The sequence below is a fragment of the Platalea leucorodia genome, assembly GCF_965183815.1.
Source record: "Platalea leucorodia genome assembly, chromosome: 7".
Lineage (NCBI taxonomy): Eukaryota > Metazoa > Chordata > Aves > Pelecaniformes > Threskiornithidae > Platalea > Platalea leucorodia.
In genome coordinates, this window is record NC_138829.1 from 52,936,343 (window position 1) to 52,961,832 (window position 25,490).

General features: G+C 47.3%; 1 protein-coding gene across 4 annotated transcripts in view; it reads left to right on the plus strand.

Annotated features, from left to right (window-relative positions):
• The window catches only part of LOC309593633 (USP6 N-terminal-like protein), an 82,517-nt gene that overhangs the window by 38,574 nt on the left and 18,453 nt on the right, over positions 1 to 25,490 (plus strand). For 2 of the 4 annotated variants that reach the window (XM_082318500.1, XM_082318501.1), the window contains 5 exons: positions 8,856 to 9,140; positions 16,231 to 16,304; positions 16,848 to 16,933; positions 17,782 to 17,821; positions 18,567 to 18,647. In XM_082318500.1, the coding sequence (XP_082174626.1) occupies positions 16,239 to 16,304; positions 16,848 to 16,933; positions 17,782 to 17,821; positions 18,567 to 18,647 (273 nt within the window). In that variant the 5' untranslated portion in view covers positions 8,856 to 9,140; positions 16,231 to 16,238. Of the gene's footprint in view, positions 1 to 8,855; positions 9,141 to 10,157; positions 10,264 to 12,058; positions 12,091 to 13,609; positions 13,915 to 16,230; positions 16,305 to 16,847; positions 16,934 to 17,781; positions 17,822 to 18,566; positions 18,648 to 25,490 lie in introns of those variants that run through there. The other 2 variants (XM_082318502.1, XM_082318503.1) reach the window with 2 other exon arrangements.

The following is a 25,490-nucleotide window of genomic DNA, read 5'->3' on the forward strand; positions in this document are numbered from 1 at the left end:
CAGATCATGGGGGTTAGATGAGCTGGTCCTGGGCTTTTGCAAACATCAAAGTGGCCATGAAAAAGCTTCTCAAAGAGCAATGGTATAAAAAGCAGGAGAGGAGAAGCATTTTTAGGTTGGGTTGCTGATGCTGTCTGTGTCTTGGTAGTTACCAGCGGAGATGGTCGAGCTTTCCAAAGCAAACTGCACAGTTAGGTGTTTCTCCATGCTTGCCTCTGATGACACTGGGTGAGGAAAGCAATTAAGCCGAGTGTAAATATTAAGTACATGCCACGTGACTGCAGGCAGGAGGAAGGACAGGCAAGAGGTATCTGTGCTGCATCCGTGGTGTGCTGCAGCGTGGCGGTGGGCATCGGGGAAGCTGAACCCTGATGTGGGGCTGGAGAGGTGTCTGGCTCAAACTGAGCCTGGGGAAGGGACAAGGAAGGTGTTTAAGTGATTGTTTACTTGTTTATATATATTTTTTTTCCTCAATACCCAAATCAGTGATGAGGCGTTTCTGCTGATTGGCAATAAATGAAATGAAGGAAACATTCCCTGAGCTGAGACTGTGTTGCCAACAAGTCCTTTCATGCTGTGGTGTCTTTTTAGTGACCACAAGCACTGTCAGAAACGACAGCCTAACCTACCGAAGGTGTCAACACCGCACATGGTCACTGGCCCAGCCTTGAGTAAGAAGGAAAAAAAAAAAGGGTTGTTGCTCCCCGAAACACCAAGCCCACATCCTGCAGCTGCCGGCAGGGGAGAGCGAGGCTGCGGGGGTGTGGGGATACTTGCAAGCCCCACACTGCTCCGGAGCTGGGCAGGACTTGCCACAGTAAAGAGGATCTTTCTTGGAAGAGGTTATGGATCATTTAACACCAGAAACTTGCCAAAGTGGTCTTTTTTTTTTTTTTTTTCCCCCTGTGTTCTTGGACCAAGAATTTACTTATTTATTTTGAAGCTCATGCTTTCAGAATCTGTTCAGTCTTTGGTAGAGCCTCATGCCAAAGCGATAGCCAGAGTTAAGACCTGACCTTTCCTCTTCTGGATGAGACCTCCTGGGAGCTTTCACCAGCAGATAGTGCAGGGCTGGTGCTGAGCTCCTGAGGAAGCGTGTTGTCTGTGACTCTGCATTTTCCCTTGTATGGGTTTCGGGGTACGGAGTGGCTGTCTGGGTAATGCTTTCATTGCAGGGAACTGCCACATGTGTACGAAAGCTGGGCTTGGCAACAGCTGTGCTGGGCAGATTTCAGTTAGGAGTTTGCAATGTGTCAGCTTGGGTCGTGGTAGTTGAGTATTTCATATCCTGAATAATACTTGGACTTTTGGTGCCCTTCTTGGTTTTAGGATCTGACACTTGATACTCTGGTTGCTTAAAAAAATAATAAAAATTAAAAATAAAAAGTGACCAAGTGTGTGCATGCATTCAGTGCTTTTTTGGGAACTGTAAGCTTGGCACTGTGTTTTTATATGACTCCTGTGTTTAACTCCGCATCACTCATTGGTAGGAGCTCCACGGGCTTAGTGCCTGGTGTGAGAGTGTGTCCTTTGGTCGCTGAATAAAAGAGCAGCATCAGCAAGAGTGGAAGTTTCATCCGGGTGGTTTTGGGGTGAAACATGGTGATAAGGGATCTGGCAGGAAGGAAGCGTGGTGCGTGGTGAGAAGAGAGAAACAGCAGATACTCAAAGTATGATACTCAGAGTATGATACAGCAGATACTCAGAGTGGGTGGGGTATCTTCTGGAGATGGTCTGCAGCTAGAAAACAGGGGCAGCCACTTGAAGCCAGGTCAGTGGTGCAGAGTTGGCCCTGTCTCTTCAGGCCACGCAGCTGGAGCATCATCTCCTCCGCAGGACATGTAAGGTGATGGAGGAGATGCTGGAGCATGCAGTCCCCAGCAGGGATGGGGAGGGCAGGACCAGGCTGCGCCTGGGTCTGGGCTGGATTTGCCAGGTAGGCTCTGAAGGGCCTCTGTCCCAAATCACCCCTGCTGCTTTTCGTTGGGAGTGAGCCTGTTTTTCTACTGAAAACCCTTCCGAAACAAGGAGGGGAGAAACAATCTGTGAAAGCAAATATTTTCTGATAACGGTGAGCAACAATACAATCTTTTGTTTTCTGTCAATGGAAGGAAGTGGAGAAACACGTAATAGCTTTAATGCAGCACAGGCTTTAACTGCTGCAAAAGAGATTTAGTGCTCTCCCTCCTGTAGTGGTCCTAGGAGAGGATCTGGTGGGGAGATAGCTATAAGGACAGGATAAGCTGCTTAGAGCAGGTGGGAAAGGCACTGCTTTTGTTTTGCTGCAGCTGTGCATCTGTCTGAAGCAGGTGCTGAAGGAAGGTCTGTGACCAGTGAACAGAGATGGGAATCCAGGTCCGGGCTTACATGGGAACTGGGAAGATGGCCTCCTTGGTTTGTACTCAGCCAGGACAAGACTGAAGCAACTGTGCTTCAGTTAAGTGTGGGCTCACAGAGGCTCCTCTCTACTCAACTAATGGTGATGATAAAGAGCGAACCAGCTCTGATCTCTGCTCTCTGGAAAAATCCTTCCTGATGAAGGACTTGATGTTTTGTAAAAAATAAAATGCAAAAAAAACTCCCATGCAATTGCTATTCTGTTTTGAAGATCTGGAGGCATGTTTTAACTTGAGCATGGATCTTATTCTTTGTGTTGGCCCCACTCTTAAGGGAAAAAAAAAGTGATTTCTTTGTGCCTTTCCTATCAAAACACCCCTCACTGCCCTCAGATGCTTTTTTTTATTGACAAATTCCCTTTTCCAAGCCTTGTACAGTGCCGATTCTAGCTGCACTTTAGTAGGGTGCATTCAGCTCTCCCAAGTTTTCATGTTGGAGCAGGAAGGTTCCCACTTCCCAAGCTGCCAAGTAAATCATCATCCTGCTTGCAAATCTCTTGTAGCAATTGACTGAAATTTTGTGTTTATAAGTGAATATGTTTTAAGTGAACTGTCTAGTTGTTGCTTTATTGGGTGAATGTTAAAGCATTTTTAAGGTAAATGCATCTTTCAAGTTCAAATTATCCCCCCACCCCGCAGCTGAGCATGTCTTCAGCTAGGTAAGACTGCATCTTGAAACAGAGGTGATACCTGAGTTGTGTTCTTTTGTTTCCTGGGCAGAACAGCGTCTGCTGCTGCTTTTACGGGCAGCCTTGCATGGGTCTCCATCATACCAAATGTTTGTCTTTATATCACTGCCACAGGCTCTCATCTACTTAAACTTCTCCCTCTGCTTTTTATCTCATCCGAGAAGGGGTTTTGTAGTTTTTTTAGTTCTTCCATGCGTACTGTCAACTTCCCCATGCAAGCTCCAGCTTTCACTAGAAAAACCCTTCTCAAACATTTTCATTAACAAACTTGAGCCCTGCTGTGGTCTCCTTTGACTTGCTTTTATCCTGTTTCTGTTGCTGCCCATTATTCACATCAGAAATGCTGAGGACATGGAAAACAGTGAACATAGGTAATGGATCCACTGTGGTTTTGAGCATTGTTTTTTCTGGAATTCCTTGTGTTCTCAAGCATATTTGATCGAAGGTGCTGCCCGAATGCCTCTGAAAAACTAGAAATGGAAAGATGACATCTGGTTTGATGTCTGCCCAAGTCACCTGGCTCACTTGGTACTGGGCTCCATGATGGCACCTGTGGGTTCGGGTCTACACCAGACCTGCTCGGGGCTCTCCATGCACCACATGGAGCTGGACTCCAAACATGTGCCTGGCGCAGGCCGTCCATTGTGCTGCCTTTCTGCCTTTGAGTCCCTTGTGGGGTAAAATGAGGAATGAGCCAGATGAAGTGCTTGGGCATGGCATTCTCCCCCCAGAAACAAAGTTGAATTCATGCCTCCTCTTGATGTTGTGATCACCACAGGAGGTTTCCAAACCAGGGGTGGGGAAGACACTGAGTCCGAAAACCTGAATTTCTGGTTCACACTGGTTTGAGGCAGCGTAGGGATGCTGGGGGCGTACGTCGTTACACAGTGGTACATGCCATGAAGTGTGGCAGTGCTCTGCCATCTCCCTGACTGAGGGGTGCGTGCTGGGGGCTTGGCCTTGCTGCCGTGGGTCAGGGGAAAGTGCTGCCGTTGTGGTAAAGCCCGTGAGACGGCAGCAGGGTGACATGAGCAATCCTTGCCGAGCCCTTCAGAGGCCGATGTTTAGCTAATTAGGAAATACCCCAAGTGCTGAGGGTGCACTTGCAGGGAAAAAAAGTGTCACTGGGGGCTTTGGGGTGGACATGGGGCTGGTGGAGTAGGCGGGAGGACTCATTTTATCCCCCAAGCACATGTGCAAAGGCGCCAGCTGTTTACACCCACTGCACTGGGGACCAGCGTGGCTTTGCTCTGGGACTGAGGACTCCCCGTGTAGTGACAGGGAGATGTGCTCCGCAGTTGCACGGTGTTGTGGTTGGTGGTATGGACTCGGACCGCAGTTTCAGGGGCGCTGGTTCAGCTGCTGTTGATGGCCAGGAGCTGATGCTGCTTTGCTGCTGGTCACTGCCCGGCGTGGCACCTCACCAGCTGCCCGCTACCAGCACTAGGGATTTGCCAGTGACCGGGAGGCTCGCATCCTCTTTCACACTTAGCTCTTACCAGTGTCCAGCACCAACCCACCCGGTTGCATTTCCATCGCTCCCCTGAGCATCATTTCATTGCACTTATATCTAAAGTACAGAAACTGTTATTGCAATAATATGGCTAACCAAAATATCAGTACCATTTCATTTTCCCGGGTTGGAAGGTTGCATGTCTGTTTCAACCGCAGCAGTTTCAATGGATACATTTTTAGTGTCAGGTTTAGTTTTACATTGACCACAGTAAAGTGGTAACAGCCCAATACGTTGTGAGTCGTAAGATGTATTTTGAAGCCCTGACCAAATGACACAGATGTTGATTTCAACACTATTAAAGAAAAAATCAAGAGCTCTTGAGTTATTTTTATATTGACTCCTAAGCTGGCGAGCTGCTTTTAGCAGGGTATCCTACAAGACCATTGCTGTTTCATAAGCTGGAGCATTATGTCTGCCTTGAGTATTCACCTCCAGTTGGATTTTATAAACATGTTTTCCACGAAGGGAAGAGGGGAGGTCTTCTTGTGTGAGCAGTTTCCTCAAAGGGAACACAACCATTAAATTTTCTTGTTTACATAAAATGTTGCTTTTGCACAAAAAAAAATAGCAAAAATTCCTGCGACTGCTCAGTTGGGGTAATTTTAGGAGTTATCAACAAGCAAAAAGGAAGGGAAAGGTTGTGTTATAATTAAAAAGAGATTGCTTTCATACTCCTTAAAAAAATTTGTTTATCCTAACACTGTCCTGCATATGGTTCAAGACTCTAAAAGAGCTTTGGGAGACATTTTCTCAGTACTTTCCAGTGTCGGATCAAATACTTGTTGTTTCCCTGAAGTTTTCTATTACTGGACATATTTGCGTGGGGCTTTGGTAGAAGAAAAGATGTTAACAACAGCTCGCCCATTGTTGTCCAGAGATGCTGTTTGAAGGTAATGCGAGTCCAAGGTACTGCCAACAAAATGGTCAGGGAGTGTCCTCTGCCAAATACAAATAATTTACTGCATGGGGTTCTGTATTTGGAGGCAGTATGAGCTGATTAAACTCATTAAAGTGGTTGAAGGAATGAGGGTGGTACTCAGAACCTCATTTAAAATACATATTTTCCTAGGGTGGTTGAACATTAGTCTGCATCTGGGTCAGGGTCAGGCTAATGGCTCAAGCTGCCTCCCCTCCTAGAAATGGGGTGCAGCCAGGGGCTCTGGCAAGTGGTGCAAGACCCATATGGTCAGCATAGGTCTCACTTTAACTCAACTTGTATATCTATAACTTATAAATCATTCACCTCAATGATTATTTTGGGTGAGTTTTCCACAGACAAGCTGCATCTCATTGTTAGTGGATTTTTAACTTCCTACCCATTTATTTCATTGGCTGTCCCAGTGACTTTATTTAGTGGTACATTTGTTATTTCCTTATTTGTGTTTTAAAAAAGATGCTGCCTCTCTGTGCCAAGGAAAGCACAGGGTGCTGGCAGCATGATAGCTTATCTTTGCATCCTTGTTCTTTTGGTTTTGGCTAGTGACCATCGCTAGCTCCACAGTGCCCAGGATGACATCTTAGGTATCACCAGCCAAGACCCATGTCCTCAGCCTGCTGCTTCGGGTATGCGTTAGGTGTGGGTGGCCTCTAGCTGGCAGCGGCTGCCAAGCCAAAAAGCAGGAAAAGTTTTAAATAGCAAAAGGAGATGTAATTAGAGCTTTTAGCTTACCTAAAATTGCCATGTATAGCTGGAGGCAAGAATGACCATGGGGATGGTAAAAGAGAAGAGTAGCGTGTCCCATGGTGTTGCTACATGGACCAAAAAGAATAAAATACAATATTTTGAGAGGAATGCGTGTCCAAGTAGAGAATGACCATCGTTGTAGCTTCCTTTTGGAAGTTTATGGTTAAAGAAATGTAAACTCCTCTTCCAGTCTTAAGCAAACAGAAGCAGCCAGTTCCTAAGCTCCGTGTTTATACAGTTTCTTTCCATGTCAGTGCATTACCAGAAAAAAGGGGATATCCCCCCCCGCCCCTGCTTCTCTGACCTTTTTATAGACACTGGAATGGAGGAAGGAGGGAATGCAGAGAGAAAATTAATCTTCAATTCCTAAAGCAGCAGGTGGACTTTTGCATTTTTCAGTTTACTTCTCTTTTTTTTAATGAGAAATCATTTAAATAATGATGCTTTAAAAAAAAAAAAACAAAAACCACCACTCATGCATTTTGGGGCTTTTGTGCTGTTTTTTGTTTGTTTGTGTTTTTTTGCTATTGTCTGGAGAAGATGAGTTCCTGTCAAGAAGAGCTTAAAAAAAATGTTTGGATGCTCTTTTATTCCCCATGAGGTCTAAAAATAGAAGCTGACGAAGAATTGCTTGTAGACTTGCTGTTCTGCTCGGAGGGTTTAGCTTACGTTTAAAGCCGCCTCTTCTGACATTGCAACAGCTGAGCTTTGCAGAAGCACCAATGCTGGGCTTACTGAGCATAAGCAGGGAAGAGAGCAAATCTCTTTATGAGCCCTCTTGCTTTTCTTCTCCCATCTCCATCCTTGGGCAGAAGACCTTAACCTGAGCGCCAAGGCACAGCACAAAAAGACGTATGTGAAAATGACAGTGAGACGTAAGTGCTGGGAGCACCGGAAGGATGGTGGGGAGAGGGCTGAGGTTTTATTTAATGGCAGCGCTGCTGTGTACGCTGGTAGTGTTGGGGGGTGGATAGCATGTAAATGCAGCCTTACGTAGTTTTTTAGTTATTTCTATAACTAAAAGATTTGGCCAATGTATTGGGGTTTCACGGTATTGCCATAGTATAGTGGAAAAGTATTATCATCGTTGTGACCACAGCTTGCCATCGTACTTTAAAAGCTTGGTGCAAATTGGGAGAACAGAGGGAAGTGTACATAATCTGCATTATAATGTGTGTAAGCCTCATCATAAGCTACTCCGTGATAATGTATATATAATGTAATCTGTGTTATAGGTTACTTGATGATAAAGGTGGCCACCTCTGAAAGGGTGTGAAGTCTTCTGCACTTTGGGATCTCCGAGTCATTGTGTACTCGGAAGGGTGACAGCGGGGAAATTCAGCACAGGACAGCCCAGGAATGTGGGAAAAGTCCATTCACAGGTGCTTGTGAGGAGGATCAGAGGAGGGGTGGTGTTATTAAAGTGGCTGCTCGTGACGAAAGTGAGCTGTGCTTCCTTTCCCCAGCATCAGCACACACTTCCCTCTCCCGGCACTTGCTGGCTTCAAACAGAAGCATTGCACTTTGGGGTGATGTCTTGATTTCACACTTGTGAAACCAGTGCATTGGTTCTCTGGGTTGCTTAAGGTGAGAATTAAAAACTTGTTTTTAAAAAAGTGATAGCTATATGTTGGGCTCTGGTGTCCTTTGAACTGTGTTAGCTGTTTAGATGTATCTGGCAGGAACCGCAAGTGCTGGAAGGTGGCTCAGGTGGTGCTGCTCTTGCCAGCTCTTCCGCCGTGCGAGTCGGTGATGTTGTGTTACTGGTCTTATCCTGGCCGAAGCCTCATATGCTGCTGCTTCTTTTCACCCTAGCTTGTTCCTGGAGGAATGGCCTGGACCCCCCCATTGCATCCCTTCTTGGCGGCAAAGTGCTCTTAGATAGGCTGAAGTTGGGTCTAGTACTGTACCTTTGTCTTGGGCAGGGGCATATTCTGCCTGCTGAGTTGCTGGTAGCATGTGTCTGCTGGTACAAAGGTGTGATGGATACTGAGATCTGCATGGGAAACCCCTCCATCCCCCAGCACTCAATCAGGCCAGAAGATGGGGTGAAACACAGCTCCCTGCTGCAAACCAGGTGCTGGGTTGTGTCTGAGCTGAGCATTCCTGGAGAAGCACCCCGGGCAACGTGATGTTGTGCAGCTGGAGGCACACAGGCTGGTTTTCCAGTACACGGCATGTATAGTCGGATAGTTGTAAAATTCCTGCCCAGCCCCAAACAAAGTCCCTATAACGAGTCCTCTGTTAGCGCAAATTCATGCTGGGCTGGGCTGATGCTGAGTTGAGTGGGGAGGAAACTCATCCTGGAAAACCCACCGAATCAACAGATTCCGAGCATGACCCACACCAAGGGTTTTCTTGCAGCACAGATGAATGAAGTTTGCTTTCTGCCATTGAGTGCCTTCCCGTTACAGCCTGTTCCTTCCCCACCAGGCTGAGATGCTGCCTTGCTACCCGCTCCAATGGGACCTCCCTTTCCTCTGTGGGCAAAGACCCCCTGTGCTGATAAAGCATAGAGCCTCTGCTGTGCCAGAACTGGAAAACTTACCAACTTCTTATTTCCTTTGCAGTGAGCCCGGGGGAAGAGAGAGCCCACGTGTGGATTGCCTCCCGCCTTGCCTTTTCTCCCAGCTGCTCGCAGTGGGCTCTCATGCCGGAGGAGTGGAGGGTTGAGCTGCCTCACTGAGCTGGGGCAGCACGAGTGAGGCCAAAGGACATTTGGCTGGTGGGCTGCAGCGACCGGGGGTCCTTGCACCCTGCAGCAGAGACAACCAGCTCCTGCCAGGTAGATGCCCACAGGGGAGAGGACAACTCCAGCTGAACTGATGCATCTCGGCACCTGATACCAGGCTCAGGTAAGGGCACATTGCTTGGAGCCGGGTTGCGTTTCCACGCTTCCTTCTCCGAACTCACGATCTGGCTGCAGAGCAGAATCGCCCCAAGAGCCATCATGTGCTGTGGGTATGCATGCTAATAAATCAGCAGGATCTCATCTGCAGTGATGCTGGACATTCTGGCTTGGGACATTGCTGGTGGCGTCAAAGCAAGTTGCAGTGGAGATTCTCACTTGGGTGTTCCCAGTGCCTCTGCTAAGGGAGGTGAGCGTGTTTTTACCCAGCACAGCATTGAGCTCAGTTTCGGATACAGTGCAAGTTTACTGGGACAGGAGCTCATGTGAATTTTCACATCTGCGACTCATATAAAGTGATCTATGGGCAGTCATTTTCAAAGACCCCGAGACAGTTAAAACATAAACCTCCTTGCAATTCAGCTGGCTTAGTGCTCCTTATGCTCTTAAAAAACTTGCTGTGTGCTCTTGAGTTCTTGTTGTAGTCAAGGAAATAAACATGCAAACAGGATTGCCTGTATCTTGGTTCATCCTGCTTGATAGTAATTTCATTTCTGAAGTCGTAATTCACTTTGTGAGTGCAAGCCTGATTTCCTTTTCAGTAGCAGGGTTGTAAGTGAGTGCCAGGTTTGGGCCAAGATTGGTGATGTGCAGTCCAGTGACGTGTTGTTTTGAAGCTGGTGCCTGGCTGGGGCATTTGCAGTCTGAGTTTATTAATGAGAGAGGAGCCGCGGATGGGGATCAGCAGAAGTCCTCGATGCAAGTGCATTGAGTGTGTTGTCCATTTTGGGATTGAAATTTGGGTTTCTAGTAAAAGATACTGCGGCAGCTGTGGTGCCGGAGGTGGGGATGCTGGCCGGGCTTGTACCAAGACCTCGGGAGCAGCTTGACTTCCGCGTGGGGAGCAGGGTCTCGCGAAGCAGAAGCTCTGCCTGCAGCCGGCGGCGCGTGGCCGTCACTTCCTCCTGCCGCTCGTCACCTCCCGGGCACACAGCCCTGCGTGCCGGCGCCCGCCTGCAACAGCCCGCAGCTCCTCCTGGATGTCTTGGGAGGCCCAGAGGTTTCCTTAGGCCGTGGCGATGCAGTTGAAGCAGACCCAAAGCTGTGCTCGTTTTGGCTGTGCTTAGTAGGTATGTGCAGTGGTGTAACCCCGTGGCTTTGCTTTTGAAAGGCTTTAAGCGTGTGGGAGAAGAGCCTCTGATGACAGCTGCCCTTGGCTCACAGCTGTGGACTGTGCCCCCCAAATTATACCAGGCACCCAGGATGGGGAGTTTGTTGTGAGCCAACAGTCTGCGTGGTTTGAAGCATCTCAAGATGCCTGTTTCGTGCACTTAAAAAAACCCTGATAGGGTTTATTCAACTTTTTGCAGCTTGCTTTAGCCGCTTTGTAAGCAGACTGTTGCACCGCTTCGCGTGGCTGGTTTTATTCCAGGGCGTGCAAGCGCACAAGTCACTGTTACAACTAGTAGTAGCTTTACACGTAAGAGCAGTACTTTGCTGGGAAGTGGTGCAGACTGCAGGTGCGCCTAATGCAAGGGTCTCACCTCTTAGCAGATGTTGTGTAAGCATTTCCACTTGCATAGATGCATGAGCATTTCCTTTAAGCCTGTTCCCCTAAAGGAAAAATTGCAGGCTTATACCATAGCTAAATATACAAAACGCTATGTTAAAATGTGCTTTTAAAATAGAACATGAAACAGAAATGGCGACTTGTTGAGTTTCGGCAGTGGTGGTTATGGCTGTAGTAAGTACGTACTTTTTTGACTTTATTCCACAGCAGTAGTTTCACTCTGATACAGGCCAGCGTGATGTTTAAGTACGGTGTGTCAAAGTTTGCCTTTTTTTTTTTTTTTATTTCCTTCCTAACAGCAGTCTCTATTAATAGTTAATTGAGCACATTCAAGACTCCGACACACCTTCACCTAAACTCATTTCTTCTTTTTCAATGACCTTCTGCTTGCAATAGCATGCAGAAAAAAAAAAATCATATACATTTCCATGGGCTTGGGTGCAGCTGGACAGGTTACTGAAGCAAAAATGTGAATTTTACAAGTTTTGCCCTGGAGATGGAGCATGCTGAGAAGGGGTGCAGGCAGTTGAGATGACTGCTTGCAGGAAGTAACTGTTAAGATTTTGTAACTCAAATGTATTTGGCCGTATGCCTGCATGATGTTTACCTTTAATTTGCTCTAACTGGTAAATGCAGCAGGAACAGAGAAGTAACCAAAACATATAGTCTGTAATCTCAAGTGGCTTGAGTAGATACTTTTCTACAGTGTAAAATATTTAAAAATTGCGTTCCAGAATATCCCCAAATCCAGCCCAAGGTTGAGAACGTGATGCTATGCTGTACTTCCTAAAAAAAGGAGATTTTGGTGAGCAGAGGGCCGCAGACATGGCCTTGGCAAGCGACCTCTGTGGAAAGAGGTGTCAGTGTCTGTCTTCTGCAGGCACTGGCACAGAGGGAGTGAACCAGGCAGGGTGATTGCTAACGGATTTATAAGTGGGAGACATCACGTTGTGGTTGGGGGCAGCAGGGGATGTGTGTGTCCCCGGGCAGCGGCAGTAGCAGCACTGCTGCTGGGCTGTGGGAAACGCTCGGTTCCTCTTCTGGGCAGCGAGCAAGGTTGCAACACGCAGGTTGGGTGACTGGTGACCAGAAGTTCCCATGCTCCCGGCCAGGCTGGTCCCGGCGGGTACCACCCTGCACAGGGCAGCAGGAGCTTGGCAACTCTTACTGGAAAAATACAGGACTTTAGAGGGAGGGTAATAAAAGTAAATCTGATTTATGGATAACAACTTTTGCACCAAGTCTTGGATTTTTGATGCAGACGCCTTCTTTCTGCTGCCAATACTTGAGATTCCAGCTGGTGAATTAATTTCAGGAAAGTTGTTCTCATCCAAAATTTGGATATTTTATTTCAGGTTTGCTAATGGCTGGATGGTGTTCAATGCAGGTAGGCAGTAACATGCATTTTCATTAAGCATCTTTAGGCTTACTATTGCTGGGATTAATTTTTACTTCCTTAAATTGTTAACTGGAGGCTGCAAGTTTTAGTGTGAGATGACAGATTGTGGGGTTTTTCAACTCATCCTTTTTGAAAGGAACTAGTTGGTAACTTTGTTTCCCAGTTGAATTTAAGTGTATGTGGCTTGGGGCTTTCTGTTGCTTACATCCTAGTAAATTTATCTGATACAATTCTCACATTGTTCACATTTTCTTACCATTCCTGTTCATAACTGCTTCACCTTGTGTGTTTGTCATGGGAAAGAAACCCTGTTTGCTGGGAAAATACAGTACTCACATGAGAAAACTGGGTGGCAGGCTTGAGAAAGTAATTTGAGTGGTGTATTTAAAAAAAAAAGTCTTCAGTCTTACATAGGTATATGGAGAAGCATGGCAGGTACAGGCTGCGGCTGTTTATAGGTAGCCTATTTATATCAGGGCAGAATGATGTGTTTCGTCAAACTCTCCAGAAAATAAATGTCTGAGTAGTTTTCATATATACAAGTTGTCATTTCCCTTAAGGAAATGCTATAACTTCATGGTGTCAAACTGCTCTGGAGTTTGAGTATGCACAGAATTAAATAATAAAAATATCCATATTCAATATCTGTATTCAACATAGGCTGTTACAGAGTTAAGCTATATTCTGTTCCCTCTCCAGAGTACTTTGAAAATCACCTAGTCGAGCATAGCGTCGCCTTTGTACTCCAAAAAGCAGCAGTATTGCAGTCAGACACCAAGGCCGGTGCAGCCACTTGCCATCTCCATCCCTCCCACTGCCATGAACCATTTTCTCTGCTTTCAAGTTTTTTTGTAAATGTGGACTTTTGCACTGTTATAGTAGAAAGAGAAGACAAATGTGCACATTCCACACATGAGATGCAAAACTGGCTCCTTTGCACCAGTCTGGTGTTTCTGGCTGCCGAGAGGCTTTTGCAGAGGCGGATGCCAAAATATATGTGGTCTTACTGCTGTCTTCTGCTGTGTAAACCCTCCCGTGTTACCAAGTCGCTCTTCCTCTGGTTATTCTGTTACAGAGTGTGGTCAGAGATGTTCAGAATATCTTCCACTCCATAAACGTCTTGAAAAATTGCTCATTTAATTTGACATACAGTTTATTTTTTCCCGCTTGTCTACAGAATATTTGTATTTTTATCAGCACGTAAAGGATCTCATTTGAATTCTTTGGCCCCATAACAACCAAAAAACAATGTCAGAAGTGGGGGAATGAATTTGCCTTTGAGTTAAACTTTGCAGAAGATAGATGTGAGAAGGAGCAGATGCAGATATATTAGATGACACCGTGAGACAGTTACTCAGACCTTGCTGCTTTGAAAAATGAAGCTGCGATTAACATGTATTGAGGAAAATTCATGGGAACATCTGATGTAAGAGCTGCAGCTTGAAAAAATAAGAGAACAAGATAGATACACTTTAATATTTCTATCCTTGCTCTGTTTTCATTGCAGAGTCAACAATGGGGAAAGATACACCGATTCCTGCCGTGAATTTAAAGAGTTTGCTTTTTTCCAGTGTCTGTATAGATGAGCGTAAAGCAGTGAAGTGCCCGTGCTGTTGGCTGATAACGTGTTGCAGAAGAGCTGCCCTGGTAGCCCTGATTACTGCGTGTGGTTTAATATTTCTATCACACCGCTGTCAACCAGGAGCGATGGCTGCTTTTGAAATGAAGAGTTAGGGAAAGACAGATCTCCCGGCCCTCTCCATCTGCACCTGAAAGACACAGTGGCAGTGAGCAGGTTGCATTAAGGAGTTGGTAAGATGAGACAAATAATAGCTGACGGATATCTGAAAGTGCAGAGAAGTGGGCTGAGCCTTGGAGAGCGCTGATGCCTTTGCTCATTGTATCTCACCCAGGTTTTTTTATTGCTCTTTTTTTCCCCTCAAGGAAAAATCACATTCTTCAGATCATCCCAAGTGCAACATGTTTGGCTGCTCTGGCTCGTCCGGTGCCAAGCGCTGCTGCAGCTGTCTGCGCAGTGGCTCGACAAGATGCAGCTTCAGCCAGAAGCTGGGGTAGTGTGTCCTACGACAAGCACCCTTCAGGCTCCTCCTGAAGGGAAGTCAGGATGACTCCTGCTGTCCATTAGAGAGCTGCAATGGCAGCTTCGAGTAAACTTGTTCTTGAGCAGCTATTGCACAGTGTTTTGTCTATGGGTAGCAATGCTCCTCTTCTCTGCAAGGAGGTGGTCACCAGCAGTTTGGGAAGGGATCAGAGCACAGCAACGCAGGATCCCAGGTGCTCCAGGGAGCTCCTTTCAAGCCCTACAAGAAAACTCTGGACTGTATTATTGTTGTTGTTTAGCTTTCAGATGTTCTGGGTGAATCACTGGATCATTCATAGTGCGACAGTGGGGAAAATATTTTAAGGCTGTGGTGACTGTTAACAGATTTTTCCCAACCCTGCTGAGTCTTTTTACAGCAGGCAAAATAGGCAAAACCTCCTTAGAGCAGGCAAAATGCAGTCCACCTTACAACAAGCTATTCTAAGAGGCTTTATACTCTCAAGTGTTCAAAAACTTTTCCAAACGCTAAGCCACTTGCAACTGTGGGCTAAAATTATTTTACCTCTCTGGTCTTGAAATGCATAGTATCCATCTGGGACCCATGGAGAGTCAGCAGGACTCTGAAGGACGGAGCCATGTAGGTGATAACACAGCATGACTTCCCAGTGCTTACCCTGTCTGCACCAAGTAGGGTTTTATAATTCATAGCAGAAGTGTGGAAAAACTTAAAACGATTTTAAAAAGCACTGGGAGAAAAGGGAGGATACCAGGAAAATGTATAGCTCTGGGGCTGGCTGGAGTTTGTCCATTTACAGAGCACTTGAGAGCGTGGTCAGTGGGCTGGAGACGAGGCCATCCCTGTTGGCTGCCTGTCCCTACTGCCGTCCTCTGTGCCCGGGGACTGCCACGGCCAGGACTGCACTGCGGCAGCATCGCTCCCGTAGCCCGAAGGTTTGGGTAACATGGCTTGCGGTAGCCTGGCTTTAGGTGGTGCCATAGCTGTTGTGTGGTCTGAGCTGGGCTGGCTGTGGCTCCATAGAGTTTCAGAGTACGAGGGCTTGGTAGACCTTCCCTCTGCCCTTTTCATTGCAGCCAGCCCTTGGGGACTGTGGTTCCCTGGAGATTTTGTCTGCCTGTGTTTTCTCCTCAGTGTGTTAGATGAACCATTTCCCTTGGTGAACAGCGAGAAACTAGTTATGGCTTGACAGGGAGGATGCTTCGTTGGACTTGTACAAGGCAACACTCAAGTTGCATTTGACGTGGGAAGTTATCTTGCTCATACGCATGCATATACGGGATAATGTGGGAAGCTATCTTGCTCATACATATACATATATGGGATGAAGCAGAGCAGTGGGCACAGACCTCAGGGAGCTAGACTGGGTCTTGTTTAGACCAAGGCTGGTCCAGAGTAGATGGGGACTCTGCGGTCATCTTGCTGCTGTGTTGTTTTTCTTTTGGGGGTTGTATAGAAGGTAACAATCTAGAGGCCAATTTACTTGTTGCATGCATGCTTCAGTAGGCAAAAACTTCTCCTTTTGTTTTCTCCTCTGATATTAAATCTGCCTTTGGATGCCCCTACAGAGCATCTCATGACTTCGTGTCCATAGCTGAGGGCAAGAGCATGGTGGTTTGCTGTCATCCACACAAACGCTATGCTGTGGAGTGCCCAGCTGGCACACAACGTGTGCAATGCAAGGGCTCTGTGGCTGGTTTGCATGTCTCGATTTAAAAGCATGATGTCTTTCATACAGGCATGTGTGTGCCTAAGAACAAAGGCACGGCGTGTTGTCTTCCAGCAGACAAGACTCCCCCTTGCTCAAATTCAGTTGTGTCCCCATACAGAGAGTGGGGAGCTGGCAGTCCTGCTGTGTGCAGGCAAGCTCCATGCGTGCTTTGTACAGGGGCTTTTCAACCTCAGCCTAATTTTAGCTATGGGATACAGCTGGAAGCTAAACTTGTCAGCAAAGGTTTTTTCTATTAGCACTTTCCTAAAATATTTCCCATGCTATGTACACATTTACTTATCTACTCCCCCCCCCCCCCTTTTTTTTTTTGCCTTACAGCTTCTGACATGAAGAAAGATATAGAGTCTTTAATAGCCCAGGAAAAAGCAGAGATCGTTGCCAAGTATGAGAAGGTACCAACCTCGTGTTTCTCCCCGACATGCTCGCTAAGGCTGAAGCTATTTAATTGATTAGGAATGCTTCAAATAAGAACTTTTGCCTCCCTGCAGGCATTGCCTCAGTAACCCTCATGCCATCAGGCTTCGTGCTGGCTCTCCCTACTTGCTTCTGCCTGCACATCCCCTCTCACCACATCCCCAGTGTTTCTCGCAGATCCCGTGTATGCTCAGCACGGATACTGAAAGGTCCTGGGCTTCTAGTGCTTCAGTGCTCCCTTAACACCAGGATGGCTTATGCCTAACAGCTCTGGTTTCTCTGATGTACAGCCCTTCCCAGCCCGTAGCAGAGGCACATCAGGCACACTGGATAGGCTGAACTTGTGCATTTTTCTCTTGCCTGTGTTGTATTTGTCTCTTTAGAGGAGGTTTTGGTCTCCTGGCTCTATGCCTTCTAGCGTGCGGGGAGGGAGGGAGGGATGCCGGCACTGGGGGCAGGATGCTGGCACTGGGGCATTCCCAATGCTGGGGCCGGCTCACAGGTGTCCTTTCTGCTTTCAGGGCAGGCAGGAAGGAGCTCAGATTGACCCGTGGGAAGATGCCAATTTCACACTGTATAAAGTTACAGACCGGTTTGGATTCCTGCAGTAAGTCCTCCTGCCCTCTCCTGTGCTCTCTGACCCACGTGTCTGTGTGGACCATCTATCTGCACCAGGCATGGCAGACCCAGTGTCTTTCCTATAAGCTGCTCTGTGGCTTGGCTCGATCAATCCCAAATGCAAGAGGAAAAACTAGATGTGCCTCCTCCCTCAACCACACATGTTCAAACACTCTGATGCTTTGAATCTGCTGCAAGGGAAGGCTCAGAAATGGTTTCCCATCATAAGCCTGGTGTAAGAAGGTGCAGGCTGGTGCTCCTGTGCCTCTGTGGAGGCCCACGGTGTGTTGCAGAGGGAGAGGCTCTTGCGTTTGCACCTGATGATTCAGGGAGGTGTAGGAAGAGATGAGACAAGGTACCTGATCATTCTCAGTTCCCTTAGAAAATCACCATCTTAAGTGAGGAGCAGATGAATTCGATGCACACGCCGTGCCTGGGGAGAACGCTTAGAAGTACTATTTTTATTCCAAATCAGAACAAAAAGTTATAATAGTAGGTGGCTTTTGTGCAGGAGAGGAGTTCAAAGCAACTGCTGTCCACAAATCCCCCCTCGCCCACTTTAATTGCTGATCATGTGTTTATTGAAGAGGAGCTTTATGCCCAGGATTTCCAGCGATGTCCAGTGCTTGATTACCCCCTGGCAGCTCCTGTAGGGTGGTGGGGTTTTGGCTGGTGCTTCCTCTGCCTCTTCCTCATCTGGGACAGCTATGGGAAAGGCACGAAGCTCCCAAGCCATATCTCTTCAGCTGCCCGAGGTGGTCCCTGAGCTGCAGCACCCTGTGCTCCTCCGCACCCTTTCTTGCCCATAGAGTAACCAGTGACCCCTTGCTTTTCCAGTGAGCAGGAGCTGCCGACCCGCACGGCCTTGGAGGAGAAGGTGAGAGCTGCCAGCTCTGTCGTCATGGGTGCTGGAGCCTTATCACACCAGCTGGGGAGGGGACGGTTTTTGAGGAAAGGAATGTGCAAGCGAGAGTGAAGCAGGCAGCCAGTGCCCTCTGGTCGCTGCTGCTGGTGCAGAGGTGGGAACTCTGCACGATGCCCAGCTGTTGGAGCTTTTATTTTGCTGGGTCAGGCATCTCCCCTTCTCCATGCTGCACTGAAATTGCACCTTGTAAAGCAATTTTGGGCTTTTTCCTCTGCTTTGGCACAGCCCTTAGCGGCTGCGGCTTGAAAAGGGGATTGATTGCATGTGTGGGGGGAAAGTGGTGGAGGTTGTAGGTAACTGTCATCTCCATCCTCATCTCCCTGAGCTGGGAGCGTGTCCTCTGTTAGTATCCTGCTAACTGGGACTAAATAGCATCTCGTTTCTGCCAATCTGATACGATGATACAATTTGAGGCTAGCTGAACCTGCAAAGATTTTTGTTGTCAAGGAATACCCCTCTTGGAAATGCTTTCTCTATGTTAAGCCTGGGTGTCTCATCGTTTTTATCAATGCTGCTTTAATTACCACAGGTTGAAATTACCAGTTCCTACAAGCACCTGTGGATTATTCCCAACCCCAATGTGAGGTCTTTGCATAGAAGTTTAAACCTAAAGAGAATGAAGTTTCGTGTTTTCAGGAGGTATCTTCTGGGGCTTTTTTTTCTTAAATTTGTCTTGTTTTCTTCCCCCTTGCACCAGCAAAAACAGCAGGAAATCGAACGTGTGGACAAGTGGCTAAAGATGCTGAAGAAATGGGGCAAATACAGAAACAGTGACAAGGTAAGGAGGAAAAGAAAGAGCACGTGTCTGGAGGGATGGGAACGGTGCATCCTTCCAATGAGTCAGGCTTTTGAAAAGCTAACAGAGAAACCAGAGATCACTGGAAAATACTGCCTAACTCTACCTGTTAGTCTTTAATATCTTAAAACTTTCCTTGAAGTTACTGGGTTACTAACTGAGGGAAAAGTCCTGTTCTGACTAGCATAGTTTTAAAAATGGTTTCATAAATGCTGCTGGCGTGTTTGCACTTCTGCTTCCCTGTGCAAGCAGGAGCACAGCAGAGACGTTCGTGTGCCTGGGTGGGTCTCTGCCCTGAGAGCAGGGAGTGTTGGACGCCACTGGTGGCTTCTGTGTCTGCCTGGGAATGGCATGCGAGATGTGACTGATACAGTCCAGCTGATGTTCCTCTAGGACATCACCTAGATTTTGTATTTTGCTCCTAGCTGTGCCTGTGAGAAGCCCCTTAGGTGCTTAGTTGTTAGATTGTGTGCACCCATCTGTGGAAATCAAGGATGGAGACAGCAACTTTGTGTCTTGGCTATGGTGTTCAAAATAAACTCTGGACCAAACACCACTGCAAAACTGAGTTATTTTTAATAAATAATATTTGTAATATGTTCCTATTACAAACCTCTTTAAACAAAAACCACTTGAACCTAATGACAGGACCCTTGCTGGTTAAGGAGAGGATCATCGCGTCTGACCTGCTCTGCTTACAGCACTCTGTGCAGGAGAGCGCTGAAGCCCAGCATCACATTGTCGCCATGGCCTCTGCAGCCTTCTTGTTCGGCAGGAGGAGTGGGTTGTGTGGCTGTATTGCTTCTAGCTCCTGCTGAGAGTCGTCGAGAGAAACTTGAACTCAGTTAAAAGGTTGTGCAGAGGATGTCTGCATAGCTGCAGAGGGGACATTGAGCAGAGCATCCCCCTTGCCCAGCCATCCAGAGTGATGTCAGGTTCACCCAGCCAAAGACCATCTGTAGTCTCATCCTTTTTTTAAAAAAAACAAAACCAAACCAAAACAAAAAAACCCCCAGCAAACAAAACACACACACACACACACACACACACACACACAAACCCCCAAAAACAAATGAAAATCTTCTCTTCATTACAGGAGAGATGGGGTGGAGATGGGTGTGAGGTTTTATAATCCTTCTGTTCACTTCAGGATGGTTCTAATTATTTTGTTCATCGGTGCTGCTCCATGGGCAAAAACAGGGGCTCTCCCATGGCTTTGGTTTTTCTAATTAGAAATTAGCACTAATTGGTTAGTGGCCTTGTGGGTAAACCACCAAATTCCAGTAGAGTGCAGGGAATTCCTTCAGGTCCTGGAGGATGTTTGGGATGGGTAATGATGAGTGTTTTTAGCATGCCTTGGCTTCCCTGGGTCTGCCAATGGGGACAGACAGGATCTGGGGTGAGGGATGTGTGGAGCAGTAGTGATCCCTGTCTGTTTTTTGGATTTACCCTGATAATTAATGGGTGTGTTAAGCATGCTGCAGCTGACATTGCTCTGGTCTGCTGGATGGCAAGGGGCTAGACTGGCAAGCGGGTTTTGAGGGTCTTTGACTCAGAAAATCACAGAGCTCTTGTAATGGAATAAATGATGTTATTTATAACAGCCTGTAAATGGTTGATGACTCTTGGGCACAGACGTGGCATTGTCCCTGTGCTGGGGGACTGGAAATGGCGGTCTCCCCTCCCAGCAAACGGAGAAGCAGTGGTTGGCCCCAAGCAGGGAAGGAGCACTCTGGTGACCCGGTGGAGTAGAAAGGAGCTTTGGTTTCAGTCCCGTCCAGCCTAACGCCCCGCTGCCTTGCGCCAGTGCAAGTGCAGGCAGGAAGGTCTGTGCATTGGAGCAGCCACGCAGCGCTAAGTGCAAAGACCCTGAGAGGCACAAAAAAAGTGCTTTAAAAAATAATAAAATTAGGTTGTATCCTTCACCTGGATGTGCAAACCCATGCTCTTGTGTCGGGAGCATGGAATCTGTTTGGAGATTTCCTGCTGCCACGGCTGGATACAGCTCAGATGTGGCATTTCAAGGACCTTATGCTGAGATCACAGTCATGCCCTTCAGATGGTTATGGTTTTTTTTCTAGCTGAAGTAAATGTGACAAGCCTTTGATCTGATTTTTCTGAAGCGGAGCAAGTTGGTTTTGTTCCCTCTCTGAGCACTCAGGCTGTCACATCTGCATTGCACGTTTCCTTCAGGTTTGTTTTCGGCACTTCGCTGGTGTGATGGAAGCCTGAGTGTCACAAGACAGCAGCTCTGTGTTATTTTAATAAAGACTAGGATGTCATCTTTGAAAAAAAACTCTTACTGAAGACAAGAGTGTTCCCTTTGATGTTCATTTTGATAGACTGTGCTTTATTAGAGGGGAAAATAATCTTGTTGCAGGAATCCCAGGCAGTTTCACAGGGAAGCTGCCCTGACTTTGACTCTGCTCGAGTGATGTAGAAACCCATCTTATTTTCCAGGCTGGGACTTTCTGGACTTCAGGGCCAACCTTTTGAGTCCCAGTTCATGTGCTGGAGGTGGCAGACAGCTGACCATATTGAGTGCTTGAAGAGGGACTCTTGGCTTATCAAGCAGGCTGTTGTGTTTAGCAGCATCTTAGTACCTGATTGGGGCTTAGGTGTTTGTCTCGGCTTCTGTGTTGTGAAATGTCAGCAGGAGCGGGAAGGTTGTGTACCCGTCCAGGGCACTGGCCTGAAAGCAGCCACCCATCAGCAGGTGAGAAAGCAGCTTTCTCAGACCCGCAGCATGAGCCATTGCCAGAGAGCAGCAGGTTTCTGTTCCACCACCTGCTGCCAGTGTGCATCCCCGTGTGCTGCTGGTTGCAGTCTGGGTGTTGTGGCTGTCACAGATGATAGGAAATGAGTCTGGAAAAAAACCTCAAGAGGAGGGCCTCTTACAGTCCCTGGCCCAGGATGGCCTGGCTATGCCTAAAATCATTCCTGGCATAACGTGTTTCAGGATGAGCAACAAATAGGATTATCTTAATTAAAGTGGTGCCCTGGGGTTCCTTGTGCTCATCACCGCATCAGATCTGTCTCCATCTCTGTTCTAGACACGTTTCATAGCAATCTGATTTAATTTCAGTAGCAACATAAACAAAAAGTGACACCAGCACAATTCCTCACATGGATGGGGTTAGACTGATGCAATGGTGCCTTTTCCTGGCTGTACTGCCACAAGGGAAAGGGTACAAAAATAAAGGGAGTCCATGCAAAGACCACACTATGCAGAGTTAAGGTACATCAAATCTGCAAAGTGGTGCTAAATTGTGTAATTCAGGGTTCAGCACAGGGATGCTCAGGTGGTCTGTGTCCTCTTCACTGCTGTTTTAAACATGAGTTTAAATCCCAGCCTGACTCTGCTTGGAAAGGTTAGGAAATGGCTGGTGCCATGTAAGAATATACACAGTTAAGGCAGCACAGTTTTGCAGAGGAAAAAAAAGGCTGTGCTGCGTGCGCTCCAACAGCAGGATAATTTATTCATCGTAGCCCTGAAATAAGTGGATTTCAGCCAGAAGTGTCAGTCCTAGGAAGAGGATATGACCTTTCCATTATTTGCAAGCTGCTTCTTGCTGCTGGCCATGTGGGATGGGACCTTTAGAGAGGGATGTCTTGGGCTAGAGATGTCTGGTTTTTAGGCAAAGCCTGTCTTTGTGCATGGGGATAGCCTTGTCTCTGCTAAGGTCACGGGAGTGCAGGACACTTAATCCAGTGCATGCCAGCAAAGCGGTTTAGGATGAATCGGGGCTCTGTATGGACTGACATGGACCCCCAGGAGCAAATAATCTGCTAAAGCTGGGGAGAGCCAGCAGACATTTGTCATGGCAGGGTTGGCTGAAGTCAGGTCTCCTGCCCGCAAATGCCATGGGAAAGAAAGGGGGTTGCGCCTGGGAGCTGCAGGGTGACTTCTGCTGCTGGTTTTTGCCATTTTGGAAAGGCAGGTAGCATTTTCCTCTCCCCAAAGGTAGCCCTGGTAATAAATGTAAATGCCCACTCACAACATCAGCTTTAGGATTTAAATTTGCCCCTGCTTTGCTGCCAAAGCCCCCACAGACCTGCTGGCACCCTGTCCGGCATAGCCAAGGCTCCAGCTGCAGGGACAACAGCTGAGTTGGGAGCAACCATTTCTTCGATACAGAAAGAAAACCATGTGCAGCAAAGTCCAGGCTGCCAAGTGTCTTGCACAGCCATGTCATCAATCAGCCAGCTTTGTGGTGCAAAAAAGAAGTCCTCTTCTACAGGGTGGTTGTGGTCACGGCGGTGGTGGTGGAGGCTTCACCCACCACTCCAGGTGAAGATTTTCACAGCTCAGGTCCCCCGGCACATCACTGGTGGAGGAAGTGAAGGAGTCCTTCCTCTCCAGAAGGATTACTCTGAGTCCTAAAGGAATTGAGGAAGGGGCACTGCCCCCCGCTTCAGGGTGTTTAAGATGTATGGTGGGTATATGGAGAAGTTTGAAAGTGAAATTGCCATGCATACCCAAAATTTGGGCATTACTCCTGCAGTCTCTTCCTGCTGGACCATCTATATGGCTGAGAAGCTAACAGTGAGAGGCTCCAAAATGTGAAAGCGGGCTGAAATGTTTATATTGTGCTGTAAAAAACCAACGCACCCTTCCCAAACCCTTTTTAACTTCAGTGCCTTAACTACTGCAAAAAGATATCCTGTGTTTAAAGGCAGTGACTCCACCCCTCTAATTAAAGACCTGGAGCACTTGGTTGGGTACTTCTCAGAGGAGATCTCTGATGCAGGAAGATGGAGCTCAGGGCTGCACTTCTGTAGTCTTCCCCATCCCATCTACTGGAAAGAAAGTACATGGGGAGGGGAGAGATGGGGATAGGGTGACAGTGGCCTCTGTGCCATGAGCTTTGTATGTTAAAGCCTAGAGAAGGAAGATGACCCTATGGCAAAACCCAGAGCAAGTTTTAAACACTGTGGGTTCAGTCCTTGGCTCTGACACAGCCTTTCTACACAGCACCTTGAGCCATCGCTTCGACCACCAGTATCTCCATTTGTGAAATGGGATGATGTCTGTTCTTCCTGCCATGCGTTGTTCTGTCTTGTCAGTCTGCATGGGGTATGCTCCAGGTGCTCTGATCCCATCTGTAAGGGCTGAGCGGTTTATAAGAGACAGAAGATGGTGACCTTGAGGGTTGTTTTTTCTTCTCACATGCAGCAGGAGTTGCCATCACCTGCTGCCGTCCCTCCATCAGTTCATCCCAGTGTAAATGCTGCTTTTAATGATAACTTCCCTGTTTTCCTTCAAGTTTCACGATGAAGGAAAATTGCTCATTTTTTTTCCGCGTGACTCACAGCTCTGAGGTTTTATCACTTTCACGTCTGGAGGCGGTGGGAGGAGGAAAGCCCTTGGATAAATAACAGGGAGGCATTTCAGTTCAGTTCCATCTCAGCATGTTTTCCCCTCTTCCTGCCACACTCTCATGTGGAGAAAATCATTAGAGACATTTACTATATGCCAGTGAGGGTTGCACTCATTTAAGTACAACAATACCAGCTCTGGGAATTCAAAACAAAATTATTTTTCTTCCCACGGAGCTCAGTATCATCTTCTACGTTGGCAGCTGTCAGTTGGTCTCTCCTAATCTGTTGGAAATAAATTTTTTCTGAATTGGTGATTTTATCTGAATTGGTACCTACTCCAGTTTCTTGATCCCATCTCAGCATTTGCTTCGTGAAGTCACGAGCGCTTGCGGGAGCCAGGTTTTTGTGGGCGCCTTACCGGTACCACTTCGGGGACATGGTTCATCTAACCTGTCGCTTTCTGTCTTCTGATGCATTGCACTTCTTTTGTCCTGATTTAATGACTCTTGGGGAATGGGAATCTCTTGTTCGTCTCCTCGGTCTTTCAGCCATGGGGATGAAGCTGTCTGGCATGGCGTGGAGGTTTGCTGTCTTCCAGAAACACCTCCTCATGTGAGACTGGACAAGCAGGAGTGGCTCTTCTGGGTGCACACACGGTGAATTAGTGATGTCCTGCTTAAAATGCAGGATGCTGTTGAATGGGATGGTGGCCTTCTGTGGGCATGTGTTGGTAGTGAGATGCTTCTTAGGGGGCAAGCTCTTATTTGGTGCATACAGAGGGGAGGGCAGGATCTTGCAAAGGATGGAAGGGTATGGTCCTGGCTATGCATTGGACCTTCAAAGCTGGTGCTAAGCAACACCTGGGGCAGAGCAAGCATTTGGCAAGTGCCGAGAATGGGGTTTTAAATGTTGAATCCACTTACAGGATCAGGATACATTACACTGACAGTTTCTGTGTCAGCAGAAATACTGAAATATTTGCCATGATGTGGTGGAAAAGTGTTGTAACACGCATCTAGTTCTCCTAGTACTACGTGGTGGTCTTGGCATTTATTACATAGCTATTTTATATACTTATTTTGACTGGGATAATGGTGTTATTTCTTTGCTGTCCCCTAGCCTGTCTACTTGAACCCTACCTCCTGTCTCGTCTCATACTAGCTCTTTGGGACAAGAGCCGTCGCTGCTGTGTTTTGCACTTGGTAGGCGCAGTGCTGCCATGCAGATGGCAACGAAATGAGGAGCATGGGTCTGTGCATGGGTCTGTGCTCTTGGAGGCTGTGAGCCCGGGTGGATTGACAACACAGTGCCATGGTTATGGTCTTTATAACCTTGTGCATAGGCTGGAGTTAAAAAGTCAAGCTAGAAGTGCAAAAGCTGATGATGCGAGATGGGTCAGAAAGGAAAGGTAACAGGAGCAGATGTTCATATTGGTGTAAGAGATGCAAAGGCAATGTGGCAGGACCACGTCCAGAAAACCTTCTGTTAGGATCTTGATGCTTC